At 50.1% G+C, this 25,745-nt stretch overlaps 1 protein-coding gene across 1 annotated transcript in view; it reads right to left on the bottom strand.

Annotated features, from left to right (window-relative positions):
* NBEAL2 (neurobeachin like 2) overlaps nucleotides 1–25,745 on the bottom strand; it is a 176,051-nt gene that overhangs the window by 60,303 nt on the left and 90,003 nt on the right. Inside the window, 2 exon segments of the mRNA XM_083186544.1 lie at nucleotides 3,511–3,593; nucleotides 15,380–15,704. Coding sequence (XP_083042670.1) covers nucleotides 3,511–3,593; nucleotides 15,380–15,704 — 408 coding nt within the window.

A 25,745-nucleotide genomic window follows, 5' to 3' on the forward strand; every position in this document is an offset into this window, starting at 1 on the left:
GCTCACTGTGTGCTTAATCTGTGTAACTGTACTAAGCTAGCGCGCGGTCACTGTGTGCTTAATCTGTGTAACTGTACTAAACTACGTTATCGGTGACTACACTGTACTAGGCTAGCGCGCGCTCACTGTGTGCTTAATCTGTGTAACTGTACTAAACTACGTTATCGGTGACTACACTGTACTAGGCTAGCGTGCGGTCACTGTGTGCTTAATCTGTGTAACTACTAAACTACGTTATCGGTGACTACACTGTACTAGGCTAGCGTGCGCTCACTGTGTGCTTAATCTGTGTAACTGTACTAAACTACGTTATCGGTGACTATACTGTACTAGGCTAGCGCGCGCTCACTGTGTGCTTAATCTGTGTAACTGTACTAAACTACGTTATCGGTGACTACACTGTACTAGGCTAGCGGGCGCTCACTGTGCTTAATCTGTGTAACTGTACTAAACTACGTTATCGGTGACTACACTGTACTAGGCTAGCGCGCGGTCACTGTGTGCTTAATCTGTGTAACTGTACTAAACTACGTTATCGGTGACTACACTGTACTAGGCTAGCGCGTGGTCACTGTGTGCTTAATCTGTGTAACTGTACTAAACTACGTTATCGGTGACTACACTGTACTAGGCTAGCGCGCGGTCACTGTGTGCTTAATCTGTGTAACTGTACTAAGCTACGTTATCGGTGACTACACTGTACTAGGCTAGCGCGCGGTCACTGTGTGCTTAATCTGTGTAACTGTACTAAACTACGTTATCGGTGACTACACTGTACTAGGCTAGTGCGCGCTCATTCTGTGCTTCATCTGTGTAACTGTACTAAGCTACGTTATTGGTGACTACACTGTACTAGGCTAGCGCGCGCTCACTCTGTGCTTAATCTGTGTAACTGTACTAAGCTACGTTATCGGTGACTACACTGTACTAGGCTAGCGCGCGGTCACTGTGTGCTTAATCTGTGTAACTGTACTAAACTACGTTATCAGTGACTACACTGTACTAGGCTAGCGCGCGCTCACTCTGTGCTTAATCTGTGTAACTGTGCTAAGCTACGTTATCAGTGATTACACTGTACTAGGCTAGCGCGCGCTCACTGTGTGCTTAATCTGTGTAACTGTGCTAAGCTACGTTATCAGTGATTACACTGTACTAGGCTAGCGCGCGCTCACTCTGTGCTTAATCTGTGTAACTGTGCTAAGCTACGTTATCAGTGATTACACTGTACTAGGCTAGCGCGTGCTCACTGTGTGCTTCATCTGTGTAACTGTGCTAAGCTATGTTATCGGTGACTACACTGTACTAGGCTAGCTGCGCGGTCACTCTGTGCTTAATCTGTGTAACTGTACTAAACTACGTTATCGGTGACTACACTGTACTAGGCTAGCGCGTGCTCACTGTGTGCTTAATCTGTGTAACTGTACTAAGCTACGTTATCGGTGACTACACTGTACTAGGCTAGCGCACGCTCACTGTGTGCTTAATCTGTGTAACTGTACTAAGCTACGTTATCGGTGACTACACTGTACTAGGCTAGCGCACGCTCACTGTGTGCTTAATCTGTGTAACTGTACTAAACTACGTTATTGGTGACTACACTGTACTAGGCTAGCGCGCGCTCACTGTGTGCTTAATCTGTGTAACTGTGCTAAGCTACGTTATCAGTGATTACACTGTACTAGGCTAGCGCGCGCTCACTCTGTGCTTAATCTGTGTAACTGTGCTAAGCTACGTTATCAGTGATTACACTGTACTAGGCTAGCGCGTGCTCACTGTGTGCTTCATCTGTGTAACTGTGCTAAGCTATGTTATCGGTGACTACACTGTACTAGGCTAGCTGCGCGGTCACTCTGTGCTTAATCTGTGTAACTGTACTAAACTACGTTATCGGTGACTACACTGTACTAGGCTAGCGCGTGCTCACTGTGTGCTTAATCTGTGTAACTGTACTAAGCTACGTTATCGGTGACTACACTGTACTAGGCTAGCGCACGCTCACTGTGTGCTTAATCTGTGTAACTGTACTAAGCTACGTTATCGGTGACTACACTGTACTAGGCTAGCGCACGCTCACTGTGTGCTTAATCTGTGTAACTGTACTAAACTACGTTATTGGTGACTACACTGTACTAGGCTAGCGCGGGGGTCACTGTGCTTAATCTGTGTAACTGTACTAAGCTACGTTATCGGTGAAATAGCAGTTTTTTTTTGCACTGCAGTAGCGTCACAGTCACAAACAGCGGCTGTAGTCGCAAACTGCATCTAGTTGGCCACAGTCAGAATTTGAGTCCCAGTCACAGTTGCGTCCCAGTCACAAACACACTTTCCACGCCAGCCCAAAGTGTGGCGAGCAGACGCGGTACGCATCCGACCGACCTTTTCATACCCCCACTATCCACGTCAGTGTGGAATTGATTTTATATAGTGTGGTGAGCGCAGCGAGCCCGAAGCGTGGCGAGCGCAGCGAGCCCCACGAGGGGACATGGATTACTTCAAATGTAATCCGTGTCCCCTCGCAGGGCTCGCTGCGTTCGCCACGCTTCAGGCTCGGTGGCTCGCTGCGCTCGTCACACTATATAAAATCAGCTCCACGCCGACGTGGATAGTGGGGGTATGAAAAGGTATGTCGGACGCGTACCGCTGCGCTCGCCATGCTCCGGGATGGCGTGGATAGTGTGGCGAACGCTGCGAACCACCGAGCCCGAAGCATGGCGAGCACAGCGAACCCCGCGAGGGGACACGGAATACATGTGAAGTAATGTGCGTCCCCTTGCGGGGCTCGCCACGCTTCGGGCTTGGTTGCTCACTGCGCTCACCACACTATATAAGATCAACTCCACGCCAATGTGGATAGTGGGGGTATGCGCTCGCCACGCTTCGGGTTGGCGTTGATCGTGGGGTGGCGTTAACAATGGGGGGGGGCATTTGACATAGTCATTACCCATCAGGGTGGGTATACAATCAAAAGTCAGGGGGGGCATTTAACATAGGAATCAGGCATCTGGGTGCCTGTACAATTAAAAATCGGGTCCGGTCGCATCGCATGCGTTATGATCGCATGCGATGCGATATGACCGATTTTTGGTTGTACAATGCCCTAAGATGAAAAAATCGGGCGCCCAGATAATACACAAGTACCATATTATCTGACCGGTTGCTATGGGCAACATCCCATGTTCCATAGAATCTTAGCAAATGGACTCCCAAGTCTAAGGCTGCATCTACTTCTTATGAATGTGACGGACACCTGAAAACAATTCTTATAACTAAAGGAAGCCGGATATTTTATATTCCTATCGCTCCAGCTACTAAGGTGCCAGTAACCAAGCAACCAACGTTACATATCCCGTATTACGGGCCTTGGGAGCGGGTGAGAGCTAATAATCTGTATATTACAGTAGGACTCGGGGAAGGTGGGGTACTATGGTTATTTGTGTATGGCGGACAGAGACGTTTGTACACAGATGACATCACTTCCCGTAGGGTTCCACTTCCTGCAAATCCACTCACCTGTGGAGTGTAGAAAAGGCGAAGTTTGGCCCCAAGCTCGGAGAATTCACTCTCCGGTGTAAACGGAGACACGTAGTTCGGTCCTGTGGGAATAAGAAGTGAAGTGATCGTAAATATGTGATCCACTGACGCCCATTGAAGGAGGAGCCGGACACATTATAAGTTTAGGGTCTGATCTCCATTCTCATCCAGTTACCCACCCTACACGGTATCCCACCCTCACACCCTTGGGCTCTGTGTCACAGCTGTCCTAACTTCTGACCGGTCCCTTTGTGTACAGGCCTTCAACTTCTGCCTCGCCTCCTCTTGGGGTCCTCAAGCCTTGGTGCCATTCTCTGCTCTGACTACAATACCAGGTCACTGCTGACAGAACACAGATCTAGCCCTCCTCCAACCTCTTGTCTCTCCCTGGATGTATACTATGGGTGCTTCTCTAAACGAAGGCTGAGCTTAATACAAACCCCCACCACATGCTTGGTTCCCCTGTCCTGGCAATCGTTTCCAAGGCTATCTAAGAACTGGGGTGACCCTAGGGTCGCACAGAAGCGCTAATGTGTCTACACAATTAAAAAACTCTTAGTAGTGTGTGCCTAAAAAATCTAATATTCCCTTTGGGTATAACTGCCGCCTCCTGTCAGAGGTATTGTGTTCCTCTGCTAGTAGAACAAAGTTTGGGAGTGATAGAATACTATCACAAGGTGGCGCTGTTCTACCACAAAGTACAATTTACACAGTACTGTGATAATCACTTGATTTAATAGAAAAGACACATTAAAATACAATTCATATACACTCAAATAGACATACAAAATAAAAACAAACAACATATAATGGCATATATTAATTATGCAGAGCGAGGCACTAAGTTCTCCCTTTTTATGTGGTGTCCGTTCGCGGGGATTCTCCCCGGGAACTTCCGCATTGTGCGCTCCAAGCCTCGTTCTCGTGTCCTCTATTTATAGAGTACCGCGGCCATTTTTATTTTTGCGCGTCAAGCCTCATTGTCAGTTCTTCTCATATTGCATTATACAGTGGCCGTATACGTATAATGCAATATGAGAAGAACTGACAATGAGGCTTGACGCGCAAAAATAAAAATGGCCGCGGTACTCTATAAATAGAGGACACGAGAACGAGGCTTGGAGCGCACAATGCGGAAGTTCCCGGGGAGAATCCCCGCGAACGGACACCGCATAAAAAGGGAGAACTTAGTGCTGTCCAGCTGAGGAAGCCGCCGAGCGTTACTAAGGCGGAGAAACGCGTATTGGAGCCCGTTACAGCCCGGTACCAGCACCCTGACACGCTGCAATCACCAGCCCTACATACTGCTGAAATTGGGTGAGCTGAAATTGGCTAAGAGAGCCTAAAAGGAGTTACAAATTGGACACTTGTATCTGGAGCCGGTCCAACCATTACAGGACCCATTTGAATTGCTCAGAAAAAGGAATAAAGTGGACAATACCTCCATATTATACAAAACCCAAAGGAACAGCATCTAAGGGACTGGTAACTATGGTCATATTGCCTCACAAAATACATCTGAACAGTATCAAAAGCCTCATACATTGATAATGCCTCGCTCTGCATAATTAATATATGCCATTATATGTTATATGTTGTTTGTTTTTATTTTGTATGTATATTTGAGTGTATATGAATTGTATTTTAATGTGTCTTTTTATTAAATCAAGTGATTATCACAGTACTGTGTAAATTGTACTTTGTGGTAGAACAGCGCCACCTTGTGATAGTATTCTATCACTCCCAAACTTTGTTCTATCTAAGAACTCTCTCAAGACACAGTCCTCGCCGATCCCGAATTCTTTCCTACACTGGCTCGTTCCCGGCCTCTTGGCTCTACCATTGTCACATCTCTTCCTCCCTGATCACCTCCCTTGCCTGGCCTAAGGACTTCTCCTGTGCTGCTCCTATGCTCTGGAAAGCCCACCCCACATGCTCTGCCAAGTATATAACCTCATCTCTGAACCCAAGGCCGCAAACCGGGTTGGGATCATTTGGTCTATTGCATTATGGTCGAAAGTCATTAGGTCGAATCCATTAGGTCGACATGCTAAAAGGTCGACATGACTCTAGGTCGACATGGGAAAAGGTCGACATGATTCTAGGTCGAAAGGTCATTAGTTCGACAGGTCATTAGTTCGACAAGGTCATAAGTTCGACATTGTCTATGTCGACATTCACAAGGTCGACATGGGGTTTTTCACTGTTTTTTTACCTGAATGTCAACACAGTCGACATGGACACAGTTTAAAGTGCACTGCATCCCCTCGCATCGCTCGCTGCGCTCGCTATGCGTCGGGCACGGTGCCTCGCTACGCTCGGCACACTATTTTATTCTCCCACCGCGCCCTAGTGGATGGTAGGGCATGAAATACCGCCTGTCGGCACATGTTGGCTCAAAAAACAGTGAAAAACTCCATGTCGACCTTGTGAATGTCGACATAGACAATGTCGAACTAATGACCTTGTCGAACTAATGACCTGTCGAACTAATGACCTTTCGAACTAGAATCATGTCGACCTTTTCCCATGTCGACCTAGAGTCATGTCGACCTTTTAGCATGTCGACCTAATGGATTCGACCTAATGACTGTCGACCATAATGCTGTAGACCAAATGACCGCATCCCCGCAAACCCTACTGCTAATGTCCCATATCTGTTCCCCACTTCTCATGTCTACACTTACAGCCCCTCTAGATTGTTAACTCTGGTGGGCAGGACCCTCTTTCCTTATGTAGTCCCTATGGAATTATTCAATCTGCAGATTATGGGACTAGGTCTATAACAAGAACACTATGGACTATGTCTATATACAAAACAATTACATTTTTCTGTATGTTTTGTGCATTATATGTGGTGCGACTGATCCCTTCTATAGACAAATAACTAAAATAAGAAAGTTTCTTAACATGGAGATCATCAAATCGCGTATTCATGGCCTCTCCCAACTGGACTAGTTACTACTCAGAGTATACCGGGGACAGGCCCTGCTAGGTGTCACCCTCCCTCCTCAGTGTAAGCGGGGGACAGACCCTGCTAGGTGTTACCCTCCCTCCTCAGTGTAAGCGGGGGATACAGGGATTTTGTACTTACCGTAAATCCTTTTCTCCGAGTCCACAGGTGTCACTGGAGTTACACTGGGGAATAGAAGGCGACCACAGGGAGCATGGGCACTTTAAAATAATTAATCAGTGTGACCAACTCCTCCCCTTCTACTTCCCCTCCCAGGCAGTCATAAAGATCGTGCCCGAAAGGGAGCAGAAAGATATAACACACATCCGAGAGGAGGTTCATCACAACATAACATCATTCAATACAAATAGTAGAAAAAGAATGTATATATATGAAAAAACAAACACACACACACACACAAAGTCAAACCAGATGAGACAGGTGTGTAATAACCATGTTTAAATAACCCTGACAAGGGAAAACTCCAGAGGTTACCCAATAGGAACCTAACACTGCACATAACAGGTGGAGAACAGCGCTGAGGCGGGCGTCCAGTGACACCTGTGGACTCGGAGAAAAGGATTTACGGTAAGTACAAAATCCCTGTTTCTCCTTCATCCACTAGGTGTCACTGGAGTTACACTGGGGACGTCCCAGAGCTTTCAACCCGGGTGGGTGAGCGCTGAGATCCCCTTAAAACAGAGCGGCCAAACTGAGAAGCTGGTGCCGCAAAGGTATCAAACCTATAAAAGCGCACAAAGGTGTGCCGACCCGACCATGTCGCAGCACGACAGAGCTGTTGCAAGGAGACCCCACGGGCAGCCGCCCATGAAGGACCCACCGATCTGGTGGAGTGCGCACCTATGTTAGTAGGAGGCGTCTGAGCCTCAGCAAGGTATGCCTGACGAATAGTCAGACGGATCCATCTGGCCAGCGTTTGCTTTGAAGCTGGCCATCCACGACGCACTGGGTCGTAGGTAACAAACAAGACATCCGTCTTGCGAAGAGAGGCCGTGCGAGAGACATAAATCCGCAGGGCCCTCACCACATCCAAAGTCCTATCCTCAGGTGAAGCCTCTGTGAATGCTGGAACCACTATGGGTTGGTTCACGTGGAACGCTGAGACCACCTTTGGAAGGAAGGAGAGACTGGTACGGAGCTCTGCTCTGTCCGGGTGAAACTGGAGGAACGGTGAGCGACAAGAAAGCGCCCCCAGTTCCGAAACGCGCCTGGCCGAGGCCAGAGCCAAAAGAAGAACCACCTTCCAAGTGAGATATCGAAGATCCACCTCTTCTAACGGCTCAAAAGTCGATGACCTCAAGTACCTGAGGACTAGCTCTAGGTCCCAGGGAGCCGTAGGCGGACGGATAGGGGGCTGAAGCCTCAGCACCCCCTGGAAAAATGTGTGGACTTCCGGAATGAGAGCTATACGTTTCTGGAAAAAAACTGAAAGTGCTGAAACCTGCACCTTAAGTGTATTCAGTCTAAGTCCAGAGTTTAACCCCTCCTGTAAAAACAGGAGCAACCGAGCCTTTTTGAACAGAGTAGAGGACACTCTGCGTCTTTCGCACCACGCCACATAGGATCTCCAAATACGATGATAGTGTCTGGAGGTGACTTCCTTCCTGGCCCTCATCATTGTAGGTATCACCGCCCTAGGGATACCTGCATGTCTCAAGATGGACCTCTCAGCAGCCACGCCGTCAAATGTAGACGTCCTAAATCTGGGTAGATGAAGGGACCCTGACTGAGGAGGTCCTCTTGAAGAGGTAGCGGACACGGCTCGTCGATTAGAAGATCCGTCAGGTTGGTGTACCACGAGCGCCGGGGCCAATCCGGCGCTATCAGAAGCGCTGTTACCCCCTCCCTGCGAATGCGCTGTAATACCCGAGGTATCAGCGGAAAGGGAGGAAAGAGGTAAATGAACTGGAACGGCCAAGGGGCGACCAGAGCGTCCACCCCTGCGGCCTGAGGATCTCGAGTCCGCGCGAAGTATGTTGGGAGCTGGAAGTTGTGGCGGGACGCCATCAGATCCGCCTGCGGACACCCCCAGCGATGTACTAGGGACTGAAATACCTGAGGGTTGAGGCACCACTCCCCCTGGTGGGCATGTTGCCGACTTAGAAAGTCGGCCTCCCAATTGTCCACTCCGGGGATGAACACCGCTGACAAGGCCTGAGCATGATTCTGAGCCCAGAGGATGATCCTGCTTACTTCCTTCATCGCCGCCTTGCTCCGAGTACCGCCCTGTTTGTTTATGTAGGCGACGGCTGTGGCGTTGTCGGACTGAACTCTGATTGCTCTGCTCCGCAGCAGGTGTCCTGCCTGCAGAAGAGCATAGTAGACTGCTCTGAGTTCCAGCACATTGATGGAGAGTAAGCTCTCCTGCCTCGTCCATAAACCCTGGAACTGGTGTTCCAGCGTTACCGCCCCCCAGCCTCGAAGGCTGGCGTCTGTGGTGAGGAGAGTCCACTCCCATCTGCCGAACCTCCTGCCCCTTTGCAGGTTTTCGGAGTTGAGCCACCACAGCAGAGACAGACGGGCTCGAGGGGACAGGGTCACCCGCTGCTGAAGATGCAGGTGGGACCCTGACCACTGGTGAAGGAGAGACAACTGGAATTGGCGTGAGTGGAAGCGGCCATATTGTACCGCCTCAAAGGAGGACACCATCTTCCCCAAGAGTCTGGTGCAAAGGTGCACCGTTACCTGTGGCCGTCGCAAGACCGACCTGACCAGGACCTGCAGGGACTGAACTTTGTCGGGCGGTAGAAAAACCTTCATCTGCTGGGTGTCCAGAATCATCCCCAAAAAGAGAAGACGTTGGGACGGCTGTAGCTGAGACTTTGCAAAGTTCAGAATCCACCCATGACTGATGAGTCTCCTGGGTGAGTCGTATGTTGGACAACAGGGCCTCCCTCGAACGATTTTTCAGAAGAAGATCGTCCAAGTAGGGGATGATGGTAATCCCCTGTGCCCTGAGGACCTCCATCATCACCGCCATCACCTTGGTGAAGACCCTGGGGGCCGATGAGAGACCGAACGGCAGGGCCTGGAACTGCCAGTGTTGTTCCTGTATAGCGAACCGGAGGAAGGCCTGGTGAGGAGGCCAGATGGGGATGTGCAGGTATGCGTCCCTGATATCCAAGGATACCAGGAACTCTCCCTGTTCCAGTCCCTGAATCACCGACTGCAGGGACTCCATCTTGAATTTGACCGCTTGTAGAAACGGATTCAAATCCTTTAGATTTAGTATAGGCCTTACCGAGCCATCCGGCTTCGGCACAAGGAACAGACTGGAGTAGTATCCCTGAGTACGCTGATCCTCGGGTACTGGTATCACAACTCCCGTTGTCCGCAGCTTGTTGATTGCTGACAACAGAAGTTGCGCCTTGTCTCCTGAGACTGGGAGACCGGTCTTGAAAAACCTGTTTGGAGGGACTAACCTGAAATGGATTTTGTAACCCTGGGTCACGAGATCCCTTACCCACGAGTCCTGACAAGACTGCAGCCAGATGTGACAGAAGGACAGCAGTCGGGCCCCGACTCTGGGATCCCCCAGATGGGACCGTGGACAGTCATGCTGCTGGCTTTGAGGACTTGGGCTCCTGGACAGCTGCCGAGGCGCCTCTGCCTCGTCCTCTGGAGCCTCTAGATGGAGCTCCGCCTCTGGAACGACCTCTGAATCTGGTCGTAGGCCGAAAGGACCGAAAGGAGGGCCTTTGAGGGGTCCTGCGTGTAGCTGGAGGAGCCGCTGAGGGAAGGAAGTGGGACTTACCCCCCGTTGCTTGGGAGATCCACTTGTCGAGCTCTGGCCCGAAAAGAACCTCCCCATTGAACGCCAGGGCCTCCACAGCACGCTTGGACTCTGCGTCAGCCTGCCATTGGCGTAACCAGAGAGCTCTGCGAGCTGATATAGATAAGGCCGAAACCCTGGCTGCAACCATGCAGACGTCAGAAGAGGCGTCTATTAGATAATTGGATGCCTCCTGGATCTGTTCAGCCAACTGAACAATAGAAGCAGGGTCAGAGCCCTCACGGACCTCTGTTAGGATCTGAGAAGCCCATACCCCCATGGCTTTATTTACCCAGCACCCGACCTGGGCCGGACGCTGAATAATTCCAGCTGCTGAAAAAATGTTCTTAAGGGTTACCTCCAACTTACGGTCAGAAGTATCCTTAAGAGTGGTTGCACCCGGCACCGGGAGAACCGTCTTTTTGGACAGTCGTGAGACTGAAGAGTCCACTACTGGAGGAATCTCGACCCTCTTTCTACCCTCTGGTGGAAGAGGATAAGCAGCCAGAAACCTCTGAGGTACCTGGAATTTTTTATCAGGATGATTCCAAGCCTGCAATATATGTTCATCCAACTCCTCCGCTGGGGGGAAGGTGGGTGACTGCCTTTGTCTCTTTCCAAAGAAAGAAGGACGAGCAGGAATGTCTGTGTCATCTGACACCTTGCAGGCAACCTTTACCATATGTATAAGGTCCTCCAGACCTGGAGTGGCTGGGGCCGGCTCTTGCATAACTAACGCCTGAGCCTCAGGTTCCACATCATCATCATCATCATCATAATTATCTGGAAGGGCAAACTCGCCCTCCTCCAGATCAGGCATATCATCATACTCCCCAGAATCCCCAGAGGGTTGTAATACCCTTTTCCTGAGTAAGGGAGGGGGATTTTGCCTAGAAGATGAAGCAATGGCGCCCTCTGCTGGAGTCAAGGCCTTTGTTAAGCTCTGCACAGCAGAAGTCAAGGAAGCCTGTTGAGTCATGGAAGTCTCTCTGTCCTTTTGAGCTGCAGAGAGCTCGCAAGCTAAATGAGACATTACATCAGCTAACTGTGATGCCCAAACAGGGGTATGCACGGGGGACTCTGGAGCCGGGGGTAAAGCAGTGCATTTATCACATACAGAGTCACCCTCCTTAGAAGGTGTAAATTTAACAGCACACTTCTTGCAAGTAACCCTCTTGGAGCTACCCCCTGCCATGGTTCAACAGAACACCCAGCAATCACCACACACTACCAGACTGATCACAGATAGTAGGTATAGGATAGGCAGCAATATATATGCTGGAAGGGAGAGACAGTGAAAGTAAAAGAGCTGTCACAGAGCTTTGTACAGCGCTATGGCATATACCTAGGAGCGCTATAGCTCTTAATTTGAGACACAGCCCAAACTGTCTCCACCTAGCTCTAATCCCCACTGTAACTCACAGACCGGATAGAGCGTTCAGCAGGACGGTCACCAGGGGACAAGGATCGCCCAACTGCAGTCAGGATAGATCTGCAGCGCAACTGTGGAGCCTCCAGCAGCGTGTTCAAACGGCGCCAAATGTCCAAGATGGCCGCCGCGACTTCAAGGAACGCTGGGGTATGCCAAGGCCTGCTGGGAAGTACCGCGCGGTAACTCCGCCCCCCGCCCGGCAGCTCCGTCACCCATAATGGCGCCAGGTTTAAAAAACCCTCTGCTGCACCGCCGTTTGTGTCCCTGACCTTCCTCTAATAGGAAGGCAGGGTAATACTCACAGTGCTGCGGCCATGCCGTCGGCGGTGGGGCTGGGGGAGGATCGGGTGCACGCTGCGTGTGAGCGGCGCCCGTTACAGCTCCAGAGACGGTGGTCTCTGTCAGCCAGGGAGCCGGGCGCAAACCCTTAAGCAGCAGCCGGCTCCCTCCGGCAGGCTCCCACGTCGCAGGCAGATAGTAGCAGCAACTATCTGCCTGTCCTCAAAGGCAAAACTTGCTGCTTTATGCCCTAATTACAAAAAGCCCAGGAGATGAGCCAAATGTGACCTGCTCCCTTTTGGGCACGATCTAAGACTGCCTGGGAGGGGAAGTAGAAGGGGAGGAGTTGGTCACACTGATTAATTATTTTAAAGTGCCCATGCTCCCTGTGGTCGCCTTCTATTCCCCAGTGTAACTCCAGTGACACCTAGTGGATGAAGGAGAAAGACCATGTTAGGTGTCACCCTCCCTCCTCAGTGTAAGCGGGGGACAGGCCATGCTAGGTGTTACCCTCCTCAGTGTAAGCGGGGGACAGGCCCTGCTAGGTGTTACCCTCCTCAGTGTAAGCGGGGGACAGACCATGCTAGGTGTTACCCTCCTTCCTCAGTGTAAGCGGGGGACAGACCATGCTAGGTGTTACAATCCCTCCTCAGTGTAAGCGGGGGACAGACCATGCTAGGTGTTACAATCCCTCCTCAGTGTAAGCGGGGGACAGACCATGCTAGGTGTCACCCTCCCTCCTCCGTGTAAGCGGGGGACAGACCCTGCTAGGTGTTACCCTCCCTCCTCAGTGTAAGCGGGGGTCAGGCCATGCTAGGTGTTATCCTCCCACCTCAGTGTAAGCGGGGGACAGGCCATGCTAGGTGTTACTCTCCCTCCTCAGTGTAAGCGGGGGACAGACCATGCTAGGTGTTACCCTCCCTCCTCAGTGTAAGCGGGGGACAGACCATGCTAGGTGTTACCCTCCCTCCTCAGTGTAAGCGGGGGACAGATCATGCTAGGTGTTACCCTCCTTCCTCAGTGTAAGCGGGGGACAGGCCATGTTAGGTGTTACAATCCCTCCTCAGTGTAAGCGGGGGACAGACCATGCTAGGTGTTACCCTCCCTCCTCAGTGTAAGCGGGGGACAGACCATGCTAGGTGTTACCCTCCTTCCTCAGTGTAAGCGGGGGACAGACCATGCTAGGTGTTACCCTCCTCAGTGTAAGCGGGGGACAGGCCATGTTAGGTGTTACAATCCCTCCTCAGTGTAAGCGGGGGACAGACCATGCTAGGTGTTACCCTCCCTCCTCAGTGTAAGCGGGGGACAGACCATGCTAGGTGTTACCCTCCTTCCTCAGTGTAAGCGGGGGACAGACCATGCTAGGTGTTACCCTCCTCAGTGTAAGCGGGGGACAGGCCATGTTAGGTGTTACAATCCCTCCTCAGTGTAAGCGGGGGACAGACCATGCTAGGTGTTACAATCCCTCCTCAGTGTAAGCGGGGGACAGACCATGCTACGTGCTACCCTCCCTCCTCAGTGTAAGCGGGGGACAGACCATGTTAGGTGCTACCCTCCCTCCTCAGAGTAAGCGGGGGACAGACCATGCTAGGTGTTACCCTCCTCAGTGTAAGCAGGGGACAGACCATGCCAGGTGTTACACTCCCTCCTCAGTGTAAGCGGGGGACAGACCATGCTAGGTGTTACCCTCCCTCCTCAGTGTAAGCGGGGGACAGACCATGCTAGGTGTCACCCTCCCTCCTCAGTGTAAGCGGGGGACAGACCATGCTAGGTGTCACCCTCCCTCCTCAGTGTAAGCGGGGGACAGACCATGCTAGGTGTTACCCTCCCTCCTCAGTGTAAGCGGGGGGACCGACCATGCTAGGTGTCACCCTCCCTCCTCAGTGTAAGCGGGGGGACAGGCCATGTTAGGTGTTACCCTCCCTCCTCAGTGTAAGCGGGGGACAGGCCATGCTAGGTGTCACCCTCCCTCCTCAGTGTAAGCGGGGGACAGACCATGTTAGGTGTCACCTCCCCTCCTCAGTGTAAGCGGGGGACAAACCATGTTAGGTGTTACCCTCCCTCCTCAGTGTAAGCGGGGGACAGGCCATGCTAGGTGTTACCCTCCTCAGAGTAAGTGGGGGACAGACCATGCTAGGTGTTACCCTCCCTCCTCAGTGTAAGCGGGGGACAGACCATGCTAGGTGTCACCCTCCCTCCTCAGTGTAAGCGGGGGACAGGCCATGCTAGGTGTCACCCTCCCTCCTCAGTGTAAGCGGGGGACAGACCATGCTAGGTGTTACCCTCCCTCCTCAGTGTAAGCGGGGGACAGACCATGCTAGGTGTCACCCTCCCTCCTCAGTGTAAGCGGGGGACAGGCCATGCTAGGTGTTACCCTCCCTCCTCAGTGTAAGCGGGGGACAGACCATGCTAGGTGTTACCCTCCCTCCTCAGTGTAAGCGGGGGACAGACCATGTTAGGTGTTACCCTCCCTCCTCAGTGTAAGCGGGGGACAGGCCATGCTAGGAGTTACCCTCCATCCTCAGTGTAAGCGGGGGACAGGCCCTGCTAGGTGTTACCCTCCTCAGTGTAAGCGGGGGACAGACCATGCTAGGTGTTACCCTCCCTCCTCAGTGTAAGCGGGGGACAGACCATGTTAGGCGTTACCCTCCTCAGTGTAAGCGGGGGACAGACCATGCTAGGTGTTACCCTCCCTCCTCAGTGTAAGCGGGGGACAGACCATGCTAGGTGTTACCCTCCCTCCTCAGTGTAAGCGGGGGACAGACCATGCTAGGTGTTACCCTCCCTCCTCAGTGTAAGCGGGGGACAGGACATGCTAGGTGTTACCCTCCTTCCTCAGTGTAAGCGGGGGACAGGCCATGCTAGGTGTCACCCTCCCTCCTCAGTGTAAGCGGGGGACAGGCCATGTTAGGTGTTACCCTCCCTCCTCAGTGTAAGCGGGGGACAGGCCATGCTAGGTGTCACCCTCCCTCCTCAGTGTAAGCGGGGGACAGACCATGTTAGGTGTTATCCTCCCTCCTCAGTGTAAGCGGGGGACAGACCATGCTAGGTGTTACCCTCCCTCCTCAGTGTAAGCGGGGGACAGGCCCTGCTAGGTGTTACCCTCCCTCCTCAGTGTAAGCGGGGGACAGACCATGCTAGGTGTTACCCTCCTCAGAGTAAGCGGGGGACAGACCATGCTAGGTATTACCCTCCTCAGTGTAAGCGGGGGACAGACCATGCTAGGTGTTACCCTCCTCAGTGTAAGCGGGGGTCCGGCTGTGGGTCCCTCATCTGACAACAAGCATTACTTTAGCTAGCGATTATCCTGGACAATGACATTATGCTGCTTGTATGTACAATGTCTCTGCTCCCCGCTCATTACCGTATGCCAGTCTGTGTCGATACCTACCAGATTCATACAGGGCCTTCACGTGAGCAGGTTGAATGGTGTCATGAAAGATGGACACTGTGCCAAGGTGACCTTCCAGTGATGTAGGTGTCCCCCACTCTGTGTCCTGTGTTCCCGCCACAATGGTAGACACAAGGCCCTCCCGTGGGTTCTGCGTGCTGCCACCCAGCCCCCACCCTTGCCCCACAGAAGTGGCTGGGAAGGACTGGGAGCGGCTAAGCGCCGAGTGGGATGCAAAGGTGAGGTCCGGAGTATGGGATGGAGAGGTGGAGACGGTGGTGGTTGTGCGATGACCGGCGGAACCGATACAGCAGGAGGTGAAGGACTACAAATAAGAGACAACAACAATGGTGGGTCCTGAGGTAACCGGGAAACGTAAAGCTCTCCCCTGTACAGTCACCAGTCACATGTCCCCCCCCCTCATCAGTCACATACAGCGCTACTGCCACAGGCTACACCAGCATACATTATACCTCTTACACCCCACGTAAATGAGCATCTTTACATTTCCCCCCCATACAAAAAAAAGTGTGGGCGGGGGGGGGGGGGGGGGGGGTTTATTAATCGCACAGGAGGTGTAAATTCATATAGAAAAACAGGCCCCTCATATACAATTTTATTGGAGCCAGGCTCGTTACACTGAAGAGGGTGTGCTACCACTGGACATCAGGTTAATGCAGAAGTTTTTTAGGAAAGAAAAAGAATGTAACTGCGTGATGCACCGAGAAAAAGCAAATACTAAAATGTAACTTTTATTAGTTTAATGATAAAATATAGCGAAATAAAGACATATTACATGTAATAAAAAGGATATCTCTATCCTTACAACGTGGGACCCCCACACTCCCTATATATAGTTATGTTCACTTTAATAGTGATTACAAAGATGCTGATGTCATATGCGGAATATCTTAATCATCAAACTGCTATCTAGTACATAGTTGCGAGGTGATCCTGGTGCCTCAAATTTAACAATGACACGTCCTAAATAGAGATGTGTTTGACAGGCAACCGTAATTTTATGTGAATACTGACTTGATGGCCCCTCAGTGGATGTATTACTCACTAAAATACGTTACGTGTCTCTGGGTTCAACACCAGATGACACAGTACACAATGGTAAATAAAGCGTCTACGGCTCCTGAGTTACGTCTGGTCAGTACCAGTGTGTAGTAAGGAGCAGGGCGTGCGGCCAGGTAAGTATTAGCTGCCGGGTCTGTAGGGGAGCGCGGTGCTCAGTTCGGAGCCACCGTGCAGTCAGCTTGTGAACCGGAGTCCTGGAGGTCGCAGTGTTATGCGTCACACACTGCGCCTCACAGCCGACGGACTCTGCGCTCAGAGATCACTCGCACTAATCGCTAAGTATTAAGCTAGACAGATCAAAATGTACATTTCGATGGGGAAAGGGAGCAGGGGGTAGCCACGAAGTGTACGGTCGGCGTACGCTTCGCTATTAAGCTTCGTCAGGACCAACCTGGGTGGTACCTGGAAACCCATTAAATACCTGCCAGGTCATGAATATGCTAATTGTGTGGGCATAGTGTTAAGTGTCCATTGGATATCGGCGGAAAGCCCAGATGGGCTGTCAGTCATCCTTAATGGGACACATATTGATAATACAGAAAGAGGAAAAGGAGTATAATAAGACAGGTCACATACAATGCTTGGTATTAAAAAACTGCCTGTCTGCGCAAGTCACACATAAATCCCCGTGTGTCACTGGGTATATGTGATGAAATTAAACACAGCCCTCCCCACATAGGAATAGAGGAATGTGATCCGGTTCGCTGATATACCTTATAGATAAGAATATGTGTCAGATAGGAGGATTGATCAGTTAGGCCAGTATAAATCAATGGGATCAACAAGTAATCCATAGTGGATCTGTATACTTCAAATGACGTTATGGGTTAATAAAGATGTCATACAGGGACAAGGTAAGTATTCATGATTACATGCCAGTGAATCCTGGAATAAGACAATGATTGAGCGCTTAGTTTGTAAAATCTTCAACGGAATCTAAGTGCCATTGTCTTCATTGTATCGTGTGTGGCTAAAAATTGCGTGGGGAGTGTTAGTAGAAGAGAGGAGATGATTTTTCACATTCATCCTTCATTGGATGAAAATAACATTAATTATTACTGGCATTTGAATGCGTGCTATGGGGTATGTGTGATATATTTAGACACACATCCCCTCACACGCAGGGATATAAGGATAAAATTCGATCTTGTAATGGACCCTATTCTGGTTACGGTAAAGGTGAGTGATAGGACTAAGAGTAGTGAAAAAAAATGGTAGTTGAGGTAGAAATATAATAATGCAGTATAACGTGTATTCTAGTGCGTGGGGTGTGGATATGATGCCCATGATGAAATCCACCATAGGGTAAAGTGATAATATCGGAATAAAGATCATCTGAGGAGGTTTGTCAATACACTACCCTCATACGTGCAGGATACAATGGATGTCCTCAACAAAATCCAGGACATTACATTGAGCCCAGACACATGGCTCATTACCTGTGATGTGGAGAGCCTGTATACCAGCATCATTCATAAGTATGGTATACAGGCCTCAGAATACTTTTTAAGCATGGATAAGGAAAAACCACTTCATGACTTTATTATCAGACTATAACAATTTGTTCTGTCCAAAAATTACTTTGTGTGTAATGACCAGTTCTACCTCCAGATACAGGGGACTGCGATGGGGAGCACTTGTGCCCCCACATATGTGAACCTGTACCTGGGGTGGTGGGAACGCAAGGTAGTCTTTACGGAACAACGAGGCCTATACCAGACATGTACTTGTCTGGTTGAGGTACATCGACAACCTGCTTCTTATGTGGGAAGGTGAAATAAAACTTTTTGAGAAATTCCTGACTCTACTAAATGATAATAATCTGAACCTCAAACTTACCCACCATGCGAGTAAAAAAGATGTAGAATACCTGGACCTTGGAATCAGTATAGAATCCGATGGCTCAATAAGTACAGACATTTATCGTAAAAAAAACATCTACCAACTCCTTACTGCACCAGAGCAGTGCACATTTCCCACCTGTAATCAAGGGATTACCTAAGGGAGAGAACTTGAGAACCAGACGGAATTGTTCCAATGATGACACACACAGCGAGAGGGCAGACGAATTGGACATCAGACTACACAACAGAGGATATAGTAAAAAATCTACTCGCAAAGCCAGGAAAGAGGTGTGCAAATACAAAAGGGAACAACTCCTGGTTCCCAAAAATAAAACACCTGACCAGGATGGCAAAATACGATTCGTGGGCACTTTTTTTTTTAAGGAATGGCGGGATGTACAACGGAGATTGAACAAACACATCGGTATTCTTAAGACCGATAAGGATTTGGATGAGGCTCTCGGAGACAAGATAGACATCAGCTGGAGACGCAGCCAAAATCTTAGACATTCTGGTGCATAGTCACCTAGAAAGAGAGTCCACATCCAAAATCAAAAAGAAATGTTTATTTAAATGCAGCACATGTAAAGTATGCATGTATATGACACCATGTGACACATATGCATGTATATGACACCATGTGACACATATGCATGTATATGACACCATGTGACACATACACTGACAAATTTGGCAAAACTTGGAAAATCCAGGAGTACATTACATGTGCGACCGCAGGGGTCATTTACAATCTAGAATGTCCCTCCAGAAAACACTACATTGGCAAGACACACAGGCCCCTCAAAAAGAGGTTATCGGAGCATTTACTGAGCATCAGGAATGCCTCAAAGGACCATGCCAAGTTCAAAACCCTGACACCAGTGGAAAAACATTTTTTAAATACCATCATGGCATCCCAAATGGTCTCAAAGCATTCGGGATGACCAAAATCACAATGAACATAAGGAGAGGTGACTGGGACAGGAAGCTTCCCAAACAAGAAACTCGGCTGATATTTTTGATGGGTTCCATGTCCCCATTAGGTCGAGGAGAATAATTATACTGCTTTCCTTTAAATTATCCTCAATAGAGAAACTTGTATTGAAATGTCAGTGACATTCCTTATCACATCGTCTTTGCTGCACAAGTTTTTTTATAATTTTTGATCACCTTCTGTTTTACTCACAGTCTCTGTCAGCACTTATACCGAATACGATTCTCCCTTACACTGCACGAATATCCTGTCTTTGCATAAATGTAATATTCTTTATTCCGATTATATGACTTTACCCAATGGTGGATTTCATCATGGGCATTATGTCCACACCCCACGATGCACTAACTGAGATCACTTAGAATACACGTTATTGGTATAGGCCTCGTTGTTCAGACTACCTTGCGTTCCCTCCACCCCAGGTACAGGTTCGTATATGTGGGGGCACAAGTGCTCCCCATCGCAGTCCCCTGTATCTGGAGGTAGAACTGGTCATTACACACAAAGTAATTTTTGGACAGAACAAATTGTAATAGTCTGATAATAAAGTCATGAAGTGGTTTTTCCTTATCCATGCTTAAAAAGTATTCTGAGGCCTGTATACCATACTTATGAATGATGCTGGTATACAGGCTCTCCACATCACAGGTAATGAGCCATGTGTCTGGGCTCAATGTAATGTCCTGGATTTTGTTGAGGACATCCATTGTATCCCGCACGTATGAGGGTAGTGTATTGACAAACCTCCTCAGATGATCTTTATTCCGTTGATATCACTTTACCCTATGGTGGATTTCATCATGGGCATCATATCCACACCCCACAATGCACTAACTGAGATCACTTTGAATAAACGTTATACTGCATTATTATATTTCTACCTCAACTACCATTGTTTTTCACTACTATTAGTCCTATCACTCACCTTCACCATAACCAGAATAGGGTCCATTACAAGATCGAATTTTATCCTTATATCCCTGCGTGTGAGGGGATGGGTGTCTAAATATATCACACATACCCCGTAGCACGCATTCAAATGCCAGTAATTAATGTTCTTTTCATCCAATGAAGGATGAATGTGAAAAATCATCTCCTCTCTTCTACTAACACTCCCCACGATACAATGAAGACAATGGCACTTAGATTCCGTTTAAGATTTTACATACTAAGCGCTCAATCATTGTCTTATTCCAGGGTTCACTGGCATGTAATCATGAATACTTACTTTGTCCCTGTATGACATCTTTATTAACCCATAACGTCATTTGAAGTATACAGGTCCATTATGGATTACTTGTTGATCCCATTGATTTATACTGGCCCAACTGATCAATCCTATCTGACACATATTCTTATCTATAAGGTATATCAGCAAACAATCACATTCCTCTATTCCTATGTGGGGAGGGCTGTGTGTTTAATTTCATCACATATACCCGGTGACACACGGGGATTTATGTGTGACTTGCGCAGACAGGCAATATTTTAATACCAAGCATTGTATGTGACCTGTCCTATTATACTCCTTTTCCTCTTTCTGTATTGTCAATACGTGTCCCATTAAGGATGACAATGAGATTTATGTCTTACCAGGTAAATCTCTTTCTTCGAGGACATCAGGGGCCACAGCTTTACATTGGGTAGAAGGAGATGGGATGAGCACCAGCACCCTAGAGGTTAAACTTGAACTGCCTCCCAGGCAGTCGGGCTCCTCCCCTCCTCTACCCCGCCTCCAGGCCAGGAAGCTCAGTTTTTTTTAACAAGCCAAGGCAGGAGACAAGATAGAAGGAAGAGAAGCACCGCACAGAAACATATTCTGAACATGTTATTACCCTCAACCGAGGAACAACATAACATAATCATAACTTAACCATAACGGAAGTAAAGCAGGCGCGGCAGGGAGGGATCCCTGTGGCCCCTGATGTCCTCGAAGAAAGAGATTTACCTGGTAAGACATAAATCTCATTTTCTACTTCGGTAGACATCAGGGGCCACAGCTTTACATTGGGACGTCCTAAAGCAGCCCCCTTATGGGTGGGGACGCGCCTGTGCCGCAGCCAACACACTCTGGCCGAAGGCCGAGTCCTGGGAGGCAAACGTGTCAAACGCGCAAAAAACGCAATACAGTAATGGCGGACGACTAAGTCGCCGCCCTGCAAATCTGCTCAACTTTAGCACTGCCTCTAAAAGCCCAGGACAACCCCACAGACCTAACGGAATGTGCCTGAAACCCCGCCGGAACCGGGAGGGAGGTGTCCAAATATGCCTGCCAGAGTGAATCCAGCGGGCAGTAGTTTGCATAGAGGCAGGCCACCCTCTCATCCGACCCCTATAGTACAAAGAGAGAGGGAGAGAGTCCGACTAGTGCAACAGCCTAGAATGGCGGACATAGATGTACCCCGTCCAGACAATGTCCAAGGAGGACCAGGCCGTAGTAACAACAAACTGTCCAAATGCCAGAACAATAATGTCCTGGTTGACCTGAAAGCTGGACACCACCTAATGTAGGTGAGAAGTAACGGTAGGAAGAACCGCCAGGTTAGAACGAAAGACCAAGAATAAAGGACTTACGGGACAGAGCTGACGTGTCAGAGACTCCCCTGGCCAAAGCTATCGCCACAAGAAAATGATCTTCCAGGCGAGTCAACACAGGTCCACCGACCGCAAGGGCAGAAAAGGTGGGCCCTGAAGCCAGCAGGATTAGAGAGATCTCCTGGGGCAACCGGGGTAACATAGGGAGGCTGGATATGGAAGACACCCTGCAGGAATGTGCAGACATCCGTCGACAGGGCCACTCATCGACGGAACAAGATGTACAAGGCCGAAATCTGAACCTTTAAAGATGAGAAATGCAACCCAGCCTCCAGACCCTTCTGCAAGAAGGGCAGAACCCTAGGTCAGGCAGTAAGTCCCGGAATCTGAAGCATAGAATTCGCACCAGGAAAAGTAAGCCCGCCATATGCGATGGTACACCCCCATCTAGAAAGGTTTCCTCGCCCTGTGTATGGTGGAGGTCACTCTTGAGTGAAACCCACTGGGCCTTTTACCCGGGAGGTCTCAACAGCCATCCCGTCACAGCCAGGTGCCTCAAAGTCGAGAGAAAGAGGCGGACCCTGAGAGAGCAGGCCTGTGTCCGGGGGTAAGCGAATAGGAGGGGCTACTGACAGGGACTGCAGATCCGAACACCCGATTCGTCTGGGCCAAGGTAGAGCAACCAGACTCATCGTGCCCCCCTCTGGCTTCAGCTTGCGAGGCATTCGCAAAGGGAGGAAAAGCGGCGGAAAAGCGCCATCAGTGTGGACGGCCACGGAGCGCCGGGGCCTCTATCCGGCAAGCCTCCCCTCTAAACCCGAACAGTGGTGGTTTGAGGGTATGGCAAGAGGCCATCAAGGCCACCTCAGTTGGGCCCCACCATTGTTCCATCATCTGAGACACCTCCCGATGGAGGGTCAAGTCGTCGGCATCCAGGGTCTGACGGCCAAGGAAGACCGCCCCCCAATTCAGGACTACCGGGATAAGGATTTCTGAAAGAGCAGGGATCATCTCTGAAAGATGCAGGATGCTTCCGCCCTAGTGGGCTGACAACGAGTGCCACCCTGGTGGTTAACATAAGCCACCCTTGTAGCAATGTCCGACTGGACCTGCACCGGGCAACCCCTAAGTCAGGGTTCTGCCAGGTAGACTGGCCGGAAGATTGTCTTCAGTTTGAGGACGATGATGAAGAGCTGGGCCACCAGAGTGGTCCAGATACCATAGAACGACCTCTGGGAAGTGACCACCCTCCAAACACAGAGGGCTAGCATGTGTGGCTAGGAGTGTCTACTACTGGATCCAGTAGTGAGGTTCCGTGCCGACGCCACCAGGAAAAGGGGGATAAGGGGAGGCCCCCGCTGGGGACCAGGTGAACTTCTGGGCCCAGATATTGTGATAGGGTCCCAACCCCCTGGAGAGTATCTTCCCCTGTACAGGGCGGGAATGGAACTGAGCCTATTTGGTCAATGCAAAGGCCGATACCACCAGCCCCAGGGCCCCCCTGCAGCCATGCACAGACCCCCACCGGGGGGGAGAAGAGTTGTCTGATCCTGGACTGTAAAGCCAGATGGCAATCCCCCAGAAGGTATATCTTCTGCCGAATAGTATCTAAACCGGCCCGCATATCTGGCTCGGGCCCAAATCAGAAGGAACCCTTAACGGGACCCTGAGTTTGGGCCTTCCAAGAGCGCAGACACCGGTATTTGTCGCAGCTTCGGCTGAAAGTGACCCTCTGGAGGTGAGTGGTGTGATTTCCAGAGCCGCCACCCCCAGGTAAAGTGTCACGTGATGCCCAATAGAAGGCAGCAGGGTTTCCTCTGACACCCCTTATGCAGCGTCCGCTGTGAGAGAAGTTGCTCACGCAACTAAGGCCTTAGCCACCCAACCAGATGTCTGGGGCAGGAGTGTGTCCACTTTAGGGACAGTCTCCCAGGGGACTATGTCCTCCTGTGGAAAGGGGTAAAAGGAAGGGAAACCGCCGATGGCAAGCTAAACTTCCAGTTAGCAATCTCCAAACTAATCTCAAGTTCAGTGATTTACAGAATAAACCCAGAATACACGTAGGGAGACTCCCAAAGGTGTAGGCGGCTCAGCGGGGTTATTTAGGGTTAAAAGCTGAGACCAAGGTCGGCACCTCAAGACGAAGTGGGGGATTCACCTTATCACAGGACCCCCATCTTTCATACCGTCGTCGGCGGTCCCCTCTAGAGAATGCTAATCCTAGGTGTCCTCCTCTGTTCCTGACGGAGGAGTCTGGATGACGGGGGTATCCGCATCTAGCTACGGGTATGGAGTACTTCCACTGTGCGGAGAGCTACACCCGCCAAGGATGGGGACGGCTTTTCTGGGGACCTTGTCCGGAGGCAGATAAGCACTCAGCCAAGGGATGATGTCAATCCAAGGCTGCAGGGGCGGAGCAGATAAGCACTTATCTACTAGCTGCAATGGCAACCCCAAGCAGTCTCCTGAGAGGAGGCTGTACCTGTGGGCATTGCCCACGCATTGTAGCAGCCTGTGCATAAGCCGTCCTGTACTAGACTAATGCGGGCATAGGCCAGCCTTACAGGATGTACGAGACATCAGTGCCAGAGCCCCAGAGTCACAGGGACTGGTACCCCTGGGAAGTCGTTGCAGTATTATAGCACTGTGAACCGGCAGCTCACAGGTAAGACCATGTACTACAAGAATAGAAGGCATACAATGCCATAGAATAGGCGGGTAGCCTATATGGTACCGCTAACACAGTATTCTCTGACCAACAGAGATAGTGTTCAAGCTACACTCAGTAAGCTGGTACTATGTACACCAGGCGGTGGCGTAGACATTTAGCCCATATGTACGGCTGCCACAGTTTCATACTTCTGTTTCATATTTTGGATCGTGGGGGGAAACCGGAGCACCCGGAGTAAACCCACACCAACACGGGGAGAACACCAAAACTCCGCACAGCTAGGGTCATAGTGGGAAATGACCTTAGCGCTGTGAAGCAGCAATGCAAAGTAAGCTAGTACTAGGCACATATAGCAATGCCATAGGGCAGGCAGCCTTTCTGACAGGCAGTGATAGTGTTACACAGTGCATAGTCAGCCTGTGATATACATACAATGCAGTGATATAGACGGTGCAGTGATATACATACAATAGACAGCTGCAGTGATATAGACCGGCAAGTCTATACGGTACAGACAATGCCGTATGCATCTGAGCCAGCTTGTATGCAGTCTGCATCTGACAAGCTTGTATCTGACAGGCAGATAACTCTGCACAGTTTGAGTCATGTTGGGAATGGAACCCATGACCTCCGCACTGTGATGCAGCAATGCTAACCATTACACCATCCGCCCTGTCCCTTATGCTTCTGACAGGCAGTGATGGTGTTAATTCACAGGATACAATGTTTCACTTGGCTCTGCTGTGCCCGGAGGTTGACCTCTGTCTGCTCTGTAACCTGACTCCTGGAGGAGATTATTACAGGGGAGCCCAGGCAGTGAAGGAGTGGAACCCCAGACTGGCTTGATAAGCTCTCTGTGTCCCTCCACACATGTTAAGTCAGCATGACATAACCAGCAATACATGGCCATATAGTACAGTGTAACACAAATTAAACTGACAATGCAGCTAAAGTGTTAACAAACAATGCAGCATACAAGGGCAATACAATTAATGGCACAAAGCTCCTCTCAGAGCACAGTACTGTACGGTGTCCCGAAGGAGGGGTACAGGGGGGACTTGCCCAAGTGACCTGGCAGTGAAGGAGTGGAACTCCGGGTGGCTGTGAGCTCCTCCGTGTCCCTCCTCACATGTCGCAGGCAGGCAGGAAGGGATCTCAGTGGCGGGAACTCTCTGTGTGCTAAACACAGTTCCCTGCCTACTGTCCCCGGGTGGAGAGGCTGATGTGGGGGGAGCCTTC

Source organism: Crinia signifera, chromosome 5 (genome assembly GCF_055691185.1).
Source record: "Crinia signifera chromosome 5, ASM5569118v1, whole genome shotgun sequence".
NCBI lineage: Eukaryota > Metazoa > Chordata > Amphibia > Anura > Myobatrachidae > Crinia > Crinia signifera.